Source organism: Nuphar pumila, chromosome 6 (assembly GCF_984573655.1).
Source record: "Nuphar pumila chromosome 6, dmNupPumi1.hap1.1, whole genome shotgun sequence".
Taxonomy (NCBI): domain Eukaryota; kingdom Viridiplantae; phylum Streptophyta; class Magnoliopsida; order Nymphaeales; family Nymphaeaceae; genus Nuphar; species Nuphar pumila.
The window spans coordinates 118,258,720-118,276,005 of record NC_143254.1 but is presented as its reverse complement, the minus strand read 5'-3'; the positions used below and the strand labels follow the sequence as shown (position 1 = coordinate 118,276,005).

At 36.6% G+C, this 17,286-nt stretch overlaps 1 protein-coding gene across 3 annotated transcripts in view; it reads right to left on the bottom strand.

Moving 5' to 3' along the window:
- Positions 1 to 12,080: 12,080 nt before the first annotated feature.
- LOC149835889 (lipid transporter) overlaps positions 12,081 to 17,286 on the bottom strand; it is a 103,913-nt gene continuing 98,707 nt past the window's right edge. For 2 of the 3 annotated variants that reach the window (XM_090008825.1, XM_090008826.1), the window contains 6 exons: positions 16,057 to 16,194; positions 14,362 to 14,517; positions 13,047 to 13,099; positions 12,762 to 12,946; positions 12,528 to 12,626; positions 12,081 to 12,450 (listed from right to left, as the gene is read on the bottom strand). In XM_090008825.1, the coding sequence (XP_089864951.1) occupies positions 12,554 to 12,626; positions 12,762 to 12,946; positions 13,047 to 13,099; positions 14,362 to 14,517; positions 16,057 to 16,194 (605 nt within the window). In that variant the 3' untranslated portion in view covers positions 12,081 to 12,450; positions 12,528 to 12,553. The remainder of the gene's footprint in view (positions 12,451 to 12,527; positions 12,627 to 12,761; positions 12,947 to 13,046; positions 13,100 to 14,361; positions 14,518 to 16,056; positions 16,195 to 17,286) is intronic. The other variant, XM_090008827.1, reaches the window with a different exon arrangement.

The following is a 17,286-nucleotide window of genomic DNA, read 5'->3' as shown; positions in this document are numbered from 1 at the left end:
TCTTGAAATACTTGCCGGGGCTCCGCGTGGTTAGTAAGAGCTGTCAGTGGACGTCTCCTTGTGGTGGAACGTTGCAAGTTCCCAGTGTGGTATGTTGAATAATAACTGGTGGGGGTCTGCCTAACCCCAGCTTGCCTTTAAAAAAAAAAATTGCCTTGAGATATTCTACAAAACCATAGAAGGTGCTCAAGCGTTTCAATATTACTTTCACACAAATGGCACCGATTGCCTAAATTTATACTCTGAAATCGTTCTTGGGTATTAATTGGGCCAGCAAGCAACACCCAGACAAAGAACGGACCTCTGCCCTATATTGCTTCCTTGGGAAACCACTCCACCCTTAACCGAGAAACTACCATGCTTAGAGAAAGCCCATGAGAATCTACCAAACATCTCTTTCACAACTATTCCCTACAAAAAAAAAACATCAGGCTTTTACAATGGCCTTCTACACTAGTGAGCCCTTTCTATAAGAGTGATTTCTATATTCCAAGAGGAAAGTGAGTCCTCTAATTTATATATTGTCTTTAAGAAGTTGATCAGTGGTGAGGATTCCGCCCCCTAACGCCATCACCAGCGGCGTTAAAGTGGAATATTTAGAGCACAGAGCAGCCAAATTCCTAGCCCACCTCTCTCCAAAGGACTAGATACTGATTGCCAATTTACAAGTGCTGTAGAGGGACTCGGACAGTTTCAAAGAAAACACCTAAAAATTTTATTGACTCTGTTTTTAACATTCTTTGGCATGGCGTAGTGGGGTGGGGGCCTTGGCTGCTAGACGAGCAGTCAAGGTTCGATTCTCATGGGCACCACTCCTCTGCGCAAGCTAATGCTTAACATAGGCCCTGGGGCAGGGGGTTCTAGCCTCGGAGTTTCACGTTGCCGGCACGACAACCGTAGGTATGGCAGGCTGAGCCAGCACGAACTGGATAAACGAGCCTTCCCAAGATTGAACCTTCTCCTCCAATGATGACTAGATCTGATTCAAGGCTTGGCCATGCATTATTTTTAGCCCTAGATGATCCATTGGGAACATCGACGCTTGACATCCAGAAAAAAAAGCTTCAGTGAAAACCGTGTCCCGATGCGATGAGTTGAAGGTGATTAGCTTGCATTTTTCTTCACTTTTCTTGAAAAAACTTCAAAAGCTTTGAGAAGAGTCCAGCGCATATATACATATACATATCCTGATTGATGTATATATGCGCTGGCTGATATATATATATATACACACACCAACTGATACAAGAATATGTCAGTCCAAGAATCTAGTTTTCTTGTTTCGAGATCAATCCTAACAAGTTTTTGGTTCAGACTGACCTAAAGCCTTTAAACTGTTTCAAGGTTCAGTCCAACCCGAGCCCTCAAACTAGTTCGGATGTTAATCCAAAGAAACACCCAACACACACCAGAAAATATAGATTTACATAGGTTCTCATGCACAGAAAAATACAGATTTGTATGTGGTTCCTGTCCACACGCACACACAAAAAAAAACCACAGGTTTGCATGTTGTCCCTGTCAACACACACAGGAAAATATGCTCCTGTTCTGGCTAAAAAAAAAATTAATTAACACTTAAGAAAATCAGCAATTTATAATTCATGCTTATGCTAACAAATTTTTTTTATCTTTGTTAAATATTATATTCATATTAATTATATGATTCACATGAACATTAGATTCGTGTGAATCTCGAATTCAAGTGGCGATCAAACATATCAGATTCAAGTAGAAATCTAAAAAATCACATATGCTTGATACATATCTGAATTCGTTTGATCAGTATTTACTTTTCCAAATAAAAAACCAATTGAAATGAAAAGACTGATTCAATTTAGAAGAGAAAACGCAGGCTGCACTGTAAACCTGATAAAATCAAACCCAAGACAATCATAGTTTCAATCACAACCTAACATGAACTCCATTCGCAAAACATGCAGATCGATCAATAAATTTATTTCTAATATAAGTTACAATGAAAGATTTTAAAAGGGTTTTCAACAGGTTGTTAACCACCTATGCCCCTACCCTGTTCATGCTGAAACTGGAGCAAGAACAAGGGTTTTATTGTTTTTTTTTTCAAGCCATCGAACCCCTTGTGCAGTTCGACTTTTCATAAGAGACCTGAGTTCTTATTAATTTCTTCCTCCTGACCCAGATTTGATTTCATCTATGCAAATCTCCTTAACCGTCAGATTAATGGAGAGAGAATCCCGTATCCTGCTGATTTGAACAACGCAGAAAGAAGAGGAAGATGAAGGCGGCACTGAAGATGAAATATGTGAGACATCACGCCTCTATGCTCTCGTCTCTCCCGATGCTCTTTTTCTCTCTATTTCTCTTCTCGGTTAAGCCTCTTTTTCTCTCTCTCTCTTTTTCTGTATTCAGCCTTCTTCTCTCACAAAATCAGCATAGAAAGAAAGTGTTGCTATTGGGTTTTTATAAAGCACATAGAAAGAAAGTGTTTTTAGAAATAGGAAGCCTCACTAAGGGGGACATCCCACGTGTTTCTAGAAATATAAAGGCTTCTATTTTCTCATGAAAATAGAAGTCTTTCTATTCTAGGACTCTTATATATATATATATATATATATATATATATATATTATTGTTATAATATTTTTTTTAAAGTTTATCTATCACTACAAGAAAAATGCGAATTAGCGACGGATGTTTTTCGTCGCTCATCCGTCGCTAACATGTTTAGCGACGAAAAGCATTCGTCGCATAATCCTAGTTGCTAAAATGCAACAGAAATTATCTGTCGCCAATCCGTCGCTAATTAGCGATGAATCATGTTCGTCGCTAAATAAGAATTGATTTGGTTTTACGAAAGAATGTATTACATCGCTAATCCGTCGCTAAAATTTAATGATGAATACTCATCTGTCGCTAATGTTTGTTGCCAATTTAGCGAGGGATCAACGACAAATTAAATTCCGTCACAAAATATCAACTGATTTAAATTGGCGATGGTTATTATCCGTCGCTAATCCATCACAATTTTTAAAAAAAAAATTATTTATTTTTTGAAATATGAATATCGAGAAAAAATTCCCGTTATACAGTTTATATAACCTGTGTATAAAAAATAAAGTACACTTAAAAAATACATATACAAAGCAGGTGAAATAAATTTAACACAAGTTATAAGTTAAACAAATTTAACAACCCAGTACAGTCCTTACTAAGTTCTAATTAGTTACAAGTACGTAAAACAACTTAAACACGTGAATCTAATCCTCGTCAAGATTCGGGGCATCATCCATTTCATTGCCTCGATCCACCCCTCCATCCATGTCTCCATCATCTCCTCTACGCTGATCATCTCCAACATCTTACAAGAGAACCGAAATGTTAGTATTGATAAACAAAATATAATAAAATAAATTATATGCAATGCACCTAATCTACTGCAATCAAAGTAAATGGCTGAATGACACATAGACTAGCAATAAAGTGAAGGACAATAACAGAATTCAGATATGTGTTCTAAGACTGACAACAAAAATTCATAATGATTCAATGATTAAGATATGTATTCTAAGGTTGTCAAATAAATGTCACAGTGATTCACACATGCATATAATGTTTATAAGGCTGTCAAATAAATGTGTTATGTATTACAATCATGCATATATGTGTTATAAGGCAGTCAAAAAACTTTCATAGTGATGAAATCATGCTTACATGTGTTCTAAGGTTGTCAAAAAGCTTTCATAGTGATTCAATTATGCATATATGTGTTCTAAGGTAGTAAAAAATTTCATAGTGATTCAATCATGCATATATATGTTCTAAGGCAGTAAAGCAATTTCATAGTGATGAAATCATGCTTATATGTGTTCTAAGGTTGTCAAAAGCTTTCATAGTGATTCAATCATGCATATATATGTTCTAAGATTGTCAAAAAACTTTTATATTGATTCAATCATGCATATATGTGTTATAAGGCTGTAAAAAAACTTTCATATATGCTAATATCATGCTCATATGTGTTCTAAGGTTGTCAAAAAACTTTTACAGTGATTCAATCATGCTCATATGTGTTCTACGGCAGTCAGAGGAGAGAGAATGTCGTGGCTTAGACGAACTTATATAAAAAAATAGCGACGAATTTAGTGACAAAAATATTTTGTCGCAAACTCCGTTGCTAAGCAGCGACTTACTTAGCGACAAAAAACTTATGTCGTTAATCCGTCACTACGTTGCGTCAGAATTTGACACAGAACTTTTTCATCGCTAATTAGCGACAAAATATTTTTGTTGTTAAATCCACAACAAATTTCAATTTTAGCGATGACTACTTTTCTCTCGCTAAGCATAATCCGTCGCCAATTTTCGTCGCTAATTAACGTTTTTCTTGTAGTGTATCTCACTATAAATAGATCTTTGATCTTGACTCAAAGGATCAAAGATCCATATCTGGATCTATCTAACTTTATATGGATTTTGGATCTCGATTCAAAGGACCCAAGATCCAATATTAGGATCCATATCACGTCAGCTACATATATATTATATATATCAAATTGATTTAAATAATAAAAATACATTTATTTAATAAAAAATACATTTATTAAAATTTTAAAATTAGGCAAAATTTGTGAGATATTGCACACATATTACCCTGATTATTGAGACACCAAATATTAGGACCCCACAGCTTGCTTGTGGCCCAATTTGGGTTTAGACCCCTGGCCTGGCCTGGTGGTTTGACCTGGCCGACCCATTGTTCATTCCTATTCAAATGTTATTGTTTGCTTGCTTTATTTTGCTGAATTCTGCTTGCTTATTTAAGGGGAAAATATTGGCTACCCTCAAGTGTACAATACTCTTTACTAGAAAGAGCTTGTCACATTATTCTTGTTTTCTTTTTTGAAAAATTTTCAAATACCCCACAAACTTTTCAGTCTAATTCAAGTTTGAAAGTTTTCAAATTCCTTGAACTCATGACCTCTCTAACATAGTTAGCCACTGCACCAAATACTTACTTATTAACAATATTTAGAAAAAAAATTATATAATCATGTATAATTTTCAGCAAGTCAATCAAATTCAGGTCCGTGTTTGCTATGCATGATCATAACTTGGCAAAACCTCAACCCAGCAATTTATTATTTTATCAGGTTTGGGTAGATATTGATGGGCTGAGTTTCGGACTCATTGACAACCCTAAAACCTATTAACATAACAGTGGCCGAACCCACCATTAGCACAACCAATTTTATGTTTGAAAACTTGAAAATTTATGCATACCAAACACTAAACCGGTTGTACTATTAGGGGTTGGGTGATTAGTGGGTTGATTGGTTTGCTGGATCATATATATATATTTTTAAATTGTCAACATTTGTGTATTTGGTATAGTGGTTAGTATTTTGTTTATGTTAAAGAGGTCATGAGTTTAAGTGTCATTTTAAATGGGTCAAACTTCTAAAATAAGAATAAATTAGTAATTTTATCTCATATATAAGGGTGAAATAATAATTTTAAAACATGAGTTAGTGTTAACCCAAGAACAACCCAACGTTAATTCTTGATTGAGGCAATTTGGTTAACCAAAAACTTCGGTGTGAATTTGCAAACTTTCAAACTTTTGGTGTGCGCATGAATTAGACTGAAAAGTTTGGGTATTTGAAATTTTTCTTTTTCTTTTTTTATCAAGCCCTACTATATCCTGGTATATGATCGATATGGTTTGTTTAGTGAGAAACATGTTTTATATTATCCATTCGTATTTTATAAGCATATTTTCTAAAGGCTTCAAAAATCAAGTCTACAGTTGAGAAAATTCATGTTTTTATTCCAAAACTACTCTATCAAAAGTGCATTCCCTATCAAAACGACCATGAATGCATCTTTGAGGTCAATTGATGAAATAAAACTTACACCTGAGTTTTACCTAGAAAGAGCGGTACTTTAGAGTGCCGCCAATATTTTTCCACTGTGTAATTGTGTACCGGGGGTCATGTGAGTCACTCAAGATTTTTGTCATACTTATATGAAGTTCGTGAACAAAGCTAAACCGAGCTCAAGCATGAGTGACCAGGCTTGAATTTCGAGCTCAAACTTCGTGTCTTTTAACTCCAAGGCGTTGTGTTTAAAAAACCAGCTTCAATTAAAAATTTGCCACAAGGTTTGTTTGTCTAGCAAGTATCACCCTGTTTGTTTTGAAAGAAAGAAGGATACATTAATAAGAAATAAGGTTAATACAGGTATAAATACAACAGCAACTGATGAGGTATCACTTGATGTTGCTCAGAAAAAACAACTAATAAACAGTAACCAGTAACCATTAGGGATGGCAGTGGACCGGGGGAAAGCGGGGCCCCGCCCCACCTCGCCCCGTTTGGACCGGGGATGGAGGCAGGGACGAAGGTTAAAATCCATCCCCGTCCGGGGGTGGAGGCGGGGATGGACGTGCACTTTTCCCCGCCCCGCCCCGTCCCCGCCACGATCCCCGTCTCATCCCCGCCCCCAACCACTTTTTCCCACAACATCCCCGCCCCGCCCCACCTCATCCCTGTTTGAACCGGGGATGGAGGACATGAAACGGGGATGAAGGCGGGGATGGAGGATAAAATCCATTCCCGGCCGGGGATGGAGGATAAAATCTTGAGGTGGGGCGGGGGTGGAGACCTTGTCCCCCGCCCCGCCCCGCCCCACTGCCATCCCTAGTAACCATAATCAGATAATCGGAGAACATCGAAGAGAAGAGGACCAGCCAGGCATAAAGTTCCGTCCGTCTGAAGTCCATAACAGACCCGGTTCTGTCCGTCCGAAACAGCACCAGGCCATAACAGCTCCATTAGAATGCCCTTATGCTGCAGCGAAACCAATAGCTGCATTTCCGGTTATTCCCACACCTTAGAGTAGGGGATCCAAATTTTCACTAAAGACGTTGCAGCGCATCTAGATGTAGCAGAGTTGAAATGACTACTAACAGGTAGATGCGTATACATGAATCATACAGTAAGAAAGATATGCCCCCGCCATGATGAAGACCAGTAGCCACACATTTAGATCAGAATGCAGAAGACAAGATCAGGAGTGGTGCAGCAAATACAGCTAGGCCGAACTGGTCTTTCAAGCAAGAACAGAACATAACAGCAAAATGGCAGAGTGTAGGGCCGCCAGGAAGAGAAGAGGCTGCTCCTCCTTGTCAGGAAGAGGTGGCGTGCTAAGGACAGCAGAGGATGATAAAAGAGCCAAAATGTTGGGGTGGGATGCAATGGGGTTGCCACAGTGAAGAACCGCCAATGAAGATACGCATCTACCTCTCAGCCCCACCATTGACGCCAGCACACACGCGCCAATCTGGATGGACAATGCAATGACACACATACTCCTTCCTGCCCAACCACACACATACCCGAACCCAGATTCTCACACTCACGCGAATAGACAGAGACCCGGACTAACACACACACCCCTGCCAACACAAGATACAATGACACATACGCACCCCTGCCAACATAAGATGCAAGACAGAGACACGCATGCCAAGCACACAGAGACCCAAATTGGCATCAACACGCACACTAGGAGGACATACACACCAGGTGACACACACGTGCGTGCACACATACACACCCATTCTCGAACATCATCAGCAGCAAGAGAATCCGTTTGCACTAACCAACAGAGGACCATCTTTATCTATTTGAAGATAACAACCCTACATGTTATAGCTCAGTCCAAGGAGATGCCCGGCCACTTGAGTCGAATCCGTGAACCAATTTCCCACTTTAAGCAATAATAAAGACTTTCTAAGTCCACAAATTTCCCACGGAAGACATGGTTGTTCCTTTCCGTCCAGATCATATGCCAAGATGTCAAAAGCCATAATTGCCAAAGAAACAACCAGCGAGCTCCTTTAAGGCTGATGTGTGTAGGGATGGCAGTGGACCGGGGGAAAGCGGGGCCCTGCCCCACCTCGCCCCGTTTGGACAGGGGATGAAGGGTATGAAACGGGGATGGAGGCGGGGACGAAGGTTAAAATCCATCCCCGTTCGAGGATCGAGGCGGGGATGGACGTACACTTTTCCCCGCCCCGCCTCATCCCCGTTTGAACCGGGGATGGAGGACATGAAACAGGGATGAAGGCGGGGGTGGAGGTTAAAATCCATCCCTGCCTGGGATGGAGGTTCTAATCTTGAGGCGGGGCGGGGGTGGAGACCTTGTCCCCCGCCCAGCCCCACTGCCATCCCTAGATGTGTGGCGCTATAAGAACTTCACATGAGAAAGACAAGCTGTCCCAATTGATAAAGATAACATTCCAAGCCTGCTGCAGCAAAGAGCGATAACATCGATATGTCCAAAATAGATGTATTGTTGACTCTTCCTCACAAAAATCTAAGGGGCAGCAGCTGGCAATATGGAATACTTTAATTAGGAAGCAAAGTTTGCATAACTCTTAGGAGCCCTTTCATGGTCACCCTAGTATTTCAACTACCAGTACTAATCTTTCTTTGTGAAAAGCGAAATGAAGAGAAGTCTGATTGCAAGACAAATGATGTCATAGACTCATATACATAATTATGGGCAAATCTCATCCTTTCATGGCCACCCTGGTATTTCAACTACTAGTACTTATTATACAATGATGTGCAGTTGGGAAAACCAAGTGCCCAACACCCTTTTATGTACCGTTTCTTTTGGGTTAATCTTGAAATGATCACAATACCATAAAAACAATGATATTTTTTAAAGTAGAGTAAATCTTTTAATTTGAAAAAAAGGAGCCAAAATATTTTTTCAAAAAAGTAATAAAATGTACTTTATAAATTTGAATTTACACAAATAAAGTTACTTTTAACCCTAAAAAGTGATGTATTTAAAAAAATACTATTGCTTTTAAAGGTATTATAACCATTTAAATCAATTAAATGAATTTAATGTTAAATATAACTAATTTAATTATAGATAACCCTTTTACTTTTTGTTAGGCAAACTAAAGGATAACCTCCATGAGATTGGAACTCATAACACCCTTGATTATGATAGTGTAATTGTGACCTAACCAGCCAGTCTTCTGATCGCTCTATAATACATCACTTGTATAATGTCTTTCTTCATATAATAATATAGAGGTTGATTTATTTATTTATTTATTTATTGTTTGTTACACAGAGAAACCGCACATAGGATCGAAGACCTGGACCTTGGCATGGCAAGATGGTCACGACGTAAAATTCCATGGGCTTCCCTCCTTGACCCCTAGTGAGCCTCCTACTTTACCTTGCAGAAGGCACCCACACAGGGATTCGAACCTGGGGTAGAGGGAGACTTCCCTGTACAGAGCATAAGACCATGTGGACAACCCCTTGAGGTGGAAGTGACGGAATTCTTGATGGAAAAGCTATTAACATATCTGATTTTTTTTATTGTTTTATTGCAGTACATTTTTATAATATTTTGACAAGTTGAATTTATTGTATGTCTTTAATATGGACTAAATTTAAAAAATTTAAATTTAAGGTAAATTTAATTCTTTAAGTTTATATTTAATTTTGTAATTTTTTTATCACTGCACCTAATATTCTTCTATAAAACATCACGAGATTCTTATTGCAAAAAACCCAAACACCTACCCTCGAAAAACAAGATATAAATCTAATTATGAAGAATAATGGAAAAAAATAAACAATTTATTCAGTAAAAAAATTGATTTTCATCTTTGTTATTTTGCCTGTTAACCATTTTGGATTAATTTCTTAAATCCTTCGTATGTTTGTTTCCCCTTATTCTCCACCTGCAAGCCCTACTGTTGATCCATTTAATAACGGCTATGTGATTAGTTTTCATCTAGTCCACAAAAACCTCAATCAAATTCAAAAGATGGTCGTTGTGCACAAGATGACAAGGTCCACATTCTTCCTAAATTCGAAGCATCTTATCATATTTTTATGATTGGATGCACTTTCAAACTTTGATTTTTTCTAGAAAAACTGAAAAATTAAATACGAAAAATAACTTACGACAAAATTATGATAAAAAATTTTGCAGGACAAACAGATTTTTTAACGATATTTTGGCAAGTTTACCTTTTTATAGATCAATTAAACTCATAAGGTAGCAGTCTCCAACAAAGAGGAGGAATTACAAGCTTAGACTTTTGAGATGTGTTTTAAGAACCCCCTATAAGACCTATGTGACATCAACACTCAATAATCAACATGTCCTTTCACATTTTCTTTTATGCAAGAAAAAAGACCCCTTGGTTTATAAAACTATATATGAATAGGGTAAATATTCATCACTAATGATAGTATGGTAGTAATAGAAAGTCATGGTTTCAAACGTTTTATACTTGATTAGACCCAATGGAAGCCCCTAATGATTTTTTTCTTTTTTTTTGTTTTATTGTGAAGCATAATTTGGATCACGTTGTTTTAACATAAAAATTTAACTTTTTGTACGTTAGTTTTTAGTACATTGTGGGTTGATGATTTTAAATATCATTAAAGACCTTTCTAAATATCAAAATCAGAAACTAAAACGTGCATTTAACTACATATTTTGAGTTCTAATTAGCTTTGTAAACCGACCTGTTCTTTTGTGAAATTTTGAGAAAGTGTGAACAATGAGTTTTTAGATTCCTCTAAAACCTACCTGCACATTTAAAACCTCTTATTCCAATGCATGTTATCCACTAGACAGACTATGAAGATCACATTCACAGTCAGATTAAAAAAAGAAGAAAAATGTAATTAGAAAGTACGGCATACCTCGAGGGTACCAAAGATAAGCCATACGTAGACGCAAGCTTTACTTTTCTGGTATCATCCATAGTAGCACAATACATAGGAGAAACATTCATTTTCTGACATTGCATTGAATATTTTGTGGATGCAATAATGCATATGTGATCCTCAGTTTTATCAATGAAAACATGCATTAACATAGAAGATTCTGATGTTTAGATAGGTTATAAATAATCTAAAAATCAATGACCCACAACACGCCAAAATTATATGCTAAAAGATCAATAACTACATGAAAATAACATCCAAAATATGTTTATAGGTAAATAAGCCAAGCCAAGAAAGCCTATTCAAGTTTTAGGAGCATCCAATAACAAAACTACTGATGACAACATTTTAAAATTTGCTATTTCTTATGATCAAGAAAGTTAATTATACTTCATCAAATTAAAATCACCAATCATCCTTTGGTCACATTTTAAGCATTATCATTTTTATCGGACAAAAAAAATACTAGTGCCCTAAAAGTAATAACAAATTTCAAAAGGGCTTATATATAATCACTTCAATTGTAAGTACAATCTGGTTGGAATCTCACGATATAAGTTGTTTTGACTAAGGTTGAAAGACTAGGAAGCGGAAGCGGGAAACGATACGAGAAGCAAAAGCGAGAAGCAATGCATTTTAAAATGTATAGGAAACGGGAAGCGAGAAATAAAAAAAAGAATATAAGAATTGAATTGGCATCAAAATAAAACACAAATAAAAACTAAAATAAAAGCGACAAATATTAAATTTCATGTTTTTTAGTGTAAGAATTAAATTTTTAACAAAATGTAAAAATGATGACTACCAATTCAGAGAAAGCACATGGAAATGAGTGAGAAGAGAGAGAAAACACAAACAATAAGAAAAGTTGAGTAAGAGAAGATATAAGAAGAATAGATGAAGCGTGTGAAAAGCATAGGAGAAGCATGGGGGAATCGAGGTTCTCATCAAGTTTTGGAAGCGAGGAGTATCATGCTTCCGAAGCAAGCTTCCCACCTATATAAGAAGCTTCCGGTAACTATGATTTTGACTCAATCTAACCTCGTTAGATGTGTTAAGCATGCTCGAATTAGTGAAAAACGACCCTTGAATCACATTTTTTTGATGAAAAAACATGTTTTTTTGAGTCAGAAAAAAAATCAGTGCATTTACAACCGTTGATTTTTGCATCGCCGGAAAAACCTGTATACAGGTTAGATTCCATCAATTCAAAATCTGGTCCCCATTAAAAACATGTAGATCGCATCCATGGAGTCACTTGGACCCAAAAAGAAAATGAAAGTTGATAACTCGTTTGCACATACAAACTATTGTAGCAACTTGAGGGGTATTCTGGTAATTTATGCTAGTTGAACATTTCTATGATTAATATGCATGAATTAAACTTACACAGACACACACACAGAGCTAAGCCATCAGTCTCACTCCTTAACTTGGGCTTGGGCTTTTAGCAACAGCCCCCCTCTGCGCATGCGTGTGTTGACCTTGACAAACCTTCATTTTAGAAGATGCAAACTAATGAATAGAATATTGAAAAATAAATAATCAGCAAAATAATTTCTCCAACTAAAAAAGGGAAAAAAATTGTTTCTTGTGAGTGGCTTCTTGGAGGTTCACTGCTGGTACTGAGATCTTTCCCTGTGAAGCAGTATTGATTTAGGTCTGGATAAGGAGAATCAGGAACAGCTCCCTACGTCAAGTAGAACACACAAGTGAAAAAGTGAATGTGTTAGCTTCCCAATAAAAGGGGGAAAGAAAACTTCTTACATTAACAGTCTGCAAGCTCTCTCATTTCAGTCAGTGTGGTCCGTTTTCATCTCATGCAGTTGGACAAGTCTCCGAATGAAAGCTCTCTCATGTTGATATCTATAGATCAAATTTAGGAAACAAAGATGGCAAGGACATTGTTTCTAATACCCAGCATTATGATTCCATTTTAGCAGAACACAAGTGCATAGAGATAAATTCATTAATGTCATAATTGAGTTCAGAAGAGGATACATGACAAGAGCAGAAATGCAGAAACATACTACGCCAACAAGAAGATGAATGAACATGGTTGGAACAAAGTTATCAGGATCTAGCAGTATCCTCTCAGATACGCGTGTCACTGCACCTGACAAGAGAAGTACCATGTAAACTCCAGCAGAGGGCATGGACTGGTGTAAAGAGAATGAGGTAGAGTCCTGTTTAATAAGTAAAATAAGTATCCTGTAACTGCAACCATAAAACATGATTGCAAATGTCAAATTATGTGAGAAAAACTAAGCATCAAAATTGGATTACCTTGAAAAAATGCTTGATGAATACTGTTGAGTAAATGATCCTCAGCATCATGTCTGGAAGGAAGTTAAGAAACAAGAAGCAACACATCTGTATCCTGATAATGCTAAACTATACATACGGACAATACTGGACGTAAACTAATAATGGAAAAAGATCAAACCAGCAATTTAGTACTGCAGACATTTAACAATAAAACTAAAAAAAAAAAGAGGAACTCCTTTCAGTCAGCACTTTGCAAAAATGGTAAGATTTTTAAAAGTTTCAGAAAAGCTGGATCGCATAAAATGTGAAAAATAAATTGCAAAGAACTTTGAGACCAAGATGTTCAGAGTGCTATTTATCTTACAATATGATGCCTTTCATTGTATAATCCCATAACCCTCAGAGTTTTCTCTCATCTTCCATAACATGCTTTGACCTGGTTGTATTCGAATAGATTTTCTATCCTCTACAGATAATGGCTGATCATGACATTCAACTAAGCCACATTTTTTATTTTTGTCCCCTTTATTAATGTGGTTTCTTTCTGCATCAGCATTTTACTTTTATAATTTGATCTACTGTTAGAGGAGACATGAAAATAAGGGGTCCTGCAATATAGACACTAAGGCTTTGCATCCTCTGATGAAAGTGATACAAAAGGAGATCAAGATCTTCATCAGTCTGAAACATTACCATTTTGCATCATGAGATGATGCATCAGCATTCGTTTCCTTATCTTTGTATTACTTATGATGTGATCAACTTGTAAATGAGAAATCCAAGCTCTCTGATAAAGAAATCAAAGTTTCCGGACAACATCAGCTGCACTGTCCTTTTCAATCTCCTCCAGGAATGAAACGTTCCACATTTTTTCACATCAAGACCATGAAACTCCTAAACACCATTTATTAAGGTTAATGAGAAGCAAGCTTCCTCAGATAACAATTCCCATTCACTCTGCTGCCTCATTCAATGGAAACACCAACTTCTGTGCACATCTTGGTGGGTGCCAGCTTTAGCTCCACCTCTCGAGCACTTCATAATTCTATAATGCCTATGAATGTGCGACTTGGATAAGGCTTGTAACTAGCAACTTCCACCACAACAGTACAATTTGGAAACGTGAGCACTGCAGAGGCAATTACTAATTTTTGCAGTCCAACCATCTTCCCAAAATGAAATCAGCAGTTATCTTGATCAACCACAATTCAGACAAATCATAAATTGATATTCTTGCTAAAATATATCAGGTTTATAATGAATTATCTCCAGTTGCACAAACTGTGAAACATGGATAGGATAAACATCGTGTCAAAGAAAAAGGAAAGGATACTCGATGAATTAGCAGCAATCAGCCCAACTACTCCAGCATATTGAACCAATACAATATTTAAGGTTATATAAACTGCAGAAAATAGGAAGAGAGACATATTTGACCATGCAAGTTGGCGCTTGGATCCCACAGCATGAAGAAATGCTTCTGATGTTCCTAAACCACCAAAAAAAAGGATATTGCAAGTGCAATAGCAAGATTATTTCAACCATAAAAGAAAGTTAACCTGGTCAAGCAAGAGTGCAATATGCAGAGAATAGAATGCACCAGATAAGTTTAAAAGGTCGTAAATTTGTTACACAAATAAATTATTAGGACAACAGACCAAAACCCATATCTAACTCCAAAACAGTTGCATATATACATAATCCCGGACAAAACCTCACTCTTCAAATGTGCCTCATTTAGGTCAAGGTGCCTCTCCCTCACTATAAATATCTGTATAAACAATTTTAATTTTTCTAACATAATTTAGTTTGGGGAGAAGTGGAAAAGATGCACTCTTTATGTTGGTTTTGGTGACCTTGTGAGTCTCATTAGCCATTGCAAAATCTAAAAGCCTTCTTAATTACTAAAAGATATATCTCCAGATACTTCATGTTGGTTTTGTTTGATGGGTTTAGGAGCCAACTGCTGGACAACCTTACAAATAAGTTTGGGCATAGTTTTTATACTATGCTTGTAGTTAATGATTAGAATCCGTTTGATTTTCGCTATGGTAAAAGGACCACGACTTGCAATTAATGAAAAGAGCATTATCTAGAAATAGATGAAATCATTATATCGGAGAAAACCTTAGCACATAAAAATATCAAGTAGAGCATGCCAAACATGAACCTCAATAAACTATCATGGTTCAGTTATCACCACACACACACACACATGCATACATGTGTGTGTATATAAGAACAATTGTTAAAGTTTAACATAAAAACCTTGCTTTTAGAAAATCTTGATGAAAGTGAACACTATGAATCTTTTGAGGCTCATTGTGATTTTTACAGTATTGTGTGGTTAAAAGTTTAGATTTAAGAATGCACATTAGTCTTATACAACATTCAGTTTGTTTTGAATGAAAATGATTACGTTATCATAGCCCTTTGAATCTTTGAATAGGTATGGATGGGAATACATGACAAATTTATTGAAGAGCACAGAATAACTTTCAGTACTTGTTAACCTAGAATTGCTTGTGGACATAAATTAGCTCCAACAGGGAAAAGATAGACTCATCCAATCATATACAGCCCGTGAGAGATGCAGGTAGAAAAACAGCTTGGACTTGGAGTCATGATACCGTTGATGAAAAGACAGCAAAGCAAGATCCAGCTGTACAGTGTACATATTTCCACAATATGGTGATAACAAGGGACATCTTGGCAGTGACCAAAACAAATATTACATAACTGTGCAGTTTCTATACAACTTTTCAAGTTTTTGTTTGATTAAGGGCATAAATCCCTTCACATATTAGCATAAAGCAACTTGGATTTAGAACTTTCTATCCATTTAAGGACGTAAGTCACTCACCAGATAATAAGTCAAAGTGTAAAGGGAAGCATATGTGACAGCCTAAGCAGAGCAGGGAATGTGTACGAGATCATAAAATACATAACTTTTGGAACAATTTGTGAGGAAACATGAAAAACATGAACATATAAACTTATAATTCAATGGGTAAAGAAAGGTACTAACCATTTACTGCCAAAACAAGAACATAAAAGCAATAGTAACCAAGAGCAATAGAAGCTTCTCCATCGCTCCACTTTCGCCCATATAGTAGCCTAATAAGAACATATGCATAGCTTGGACCAAATGCTACAACAACAAGCCCTGATATGAAAAGGTTAATAGCATGAGTTTCTAAGGATACATTGCATAGAAAACAAGATGAAACTATAAAGGAAGAACTGAAAATATTAAGTGATTGCATAAAAAGAAAATAGAAAGAAATTGTAAGGAAACAAGAGCTTTTCAAACAACCACAATGTGTCTACCAAAGAATCAAGTGAACAAGCACAACAAATGTCCACTAAGGACACACAACAAAAACCCACACAAGGGGTATCCACAAGAGAGCTAAAAAATAAATAATCTCTTTATTTATCACAAAACATGCAAGAAGCATGAGTACAATGAGAGGGGATAACCCCTATTTATACACGAGAAGAGGGAGGGAGACTCAATAGAGTTGTTGGAGCTAGTCCAATGGCTCTATTTGTAGCCATTGGACTAGATCCAACGGCTCCAAGACTCCAAGACTCCAAAACTAGTCAACTAAATGTTGACTAATTGGACCTCTAGTTCAAAATAGATAAATAAATAAATAAAATAAAGGAAAAATAAAGAAAAGAAAAATAAATAAATACATATATTAATATATATATATATATATATATATACATATATGTATATAATATATTTACGTACATTCGTATGTACATATGTAAATACACACACATATGGTACAATAATCAAAAGTTTGTCTAAAAGTGTTATCTGGGAGCAACAAGATGTTTGGTGAAAAAATCTACTAATTGATATTCTGATGTAACATAAGGCAGATCAATAGTCCCATGAATATACTCCTCTCAAACGTAGTGAGAGTCAATTTCAATATGTTTAGTACGTTCATGAAAAGTTCGATTGCTGGCAATATAAATCACACTCTTATTGTCACAACACATGCGCGACGCACCAGTCACTTGAACTCCCATATCAACCAACAATCTTTCGAGCCAGACTACCTCCATCGTTGTTGTTGCCATAGCTCGATATTCAACCTTAATTGATCAATGTGAGACCCTTGAATACTTCTTGAATCGCCACGAGATCAGAGAGTCACCTAGAAAAACACAAAAACCCGTGGTTGAGTGTCTGTTGTTGAGAACACCTCCTCAGTCAGCATCAATATAAACAATTAAA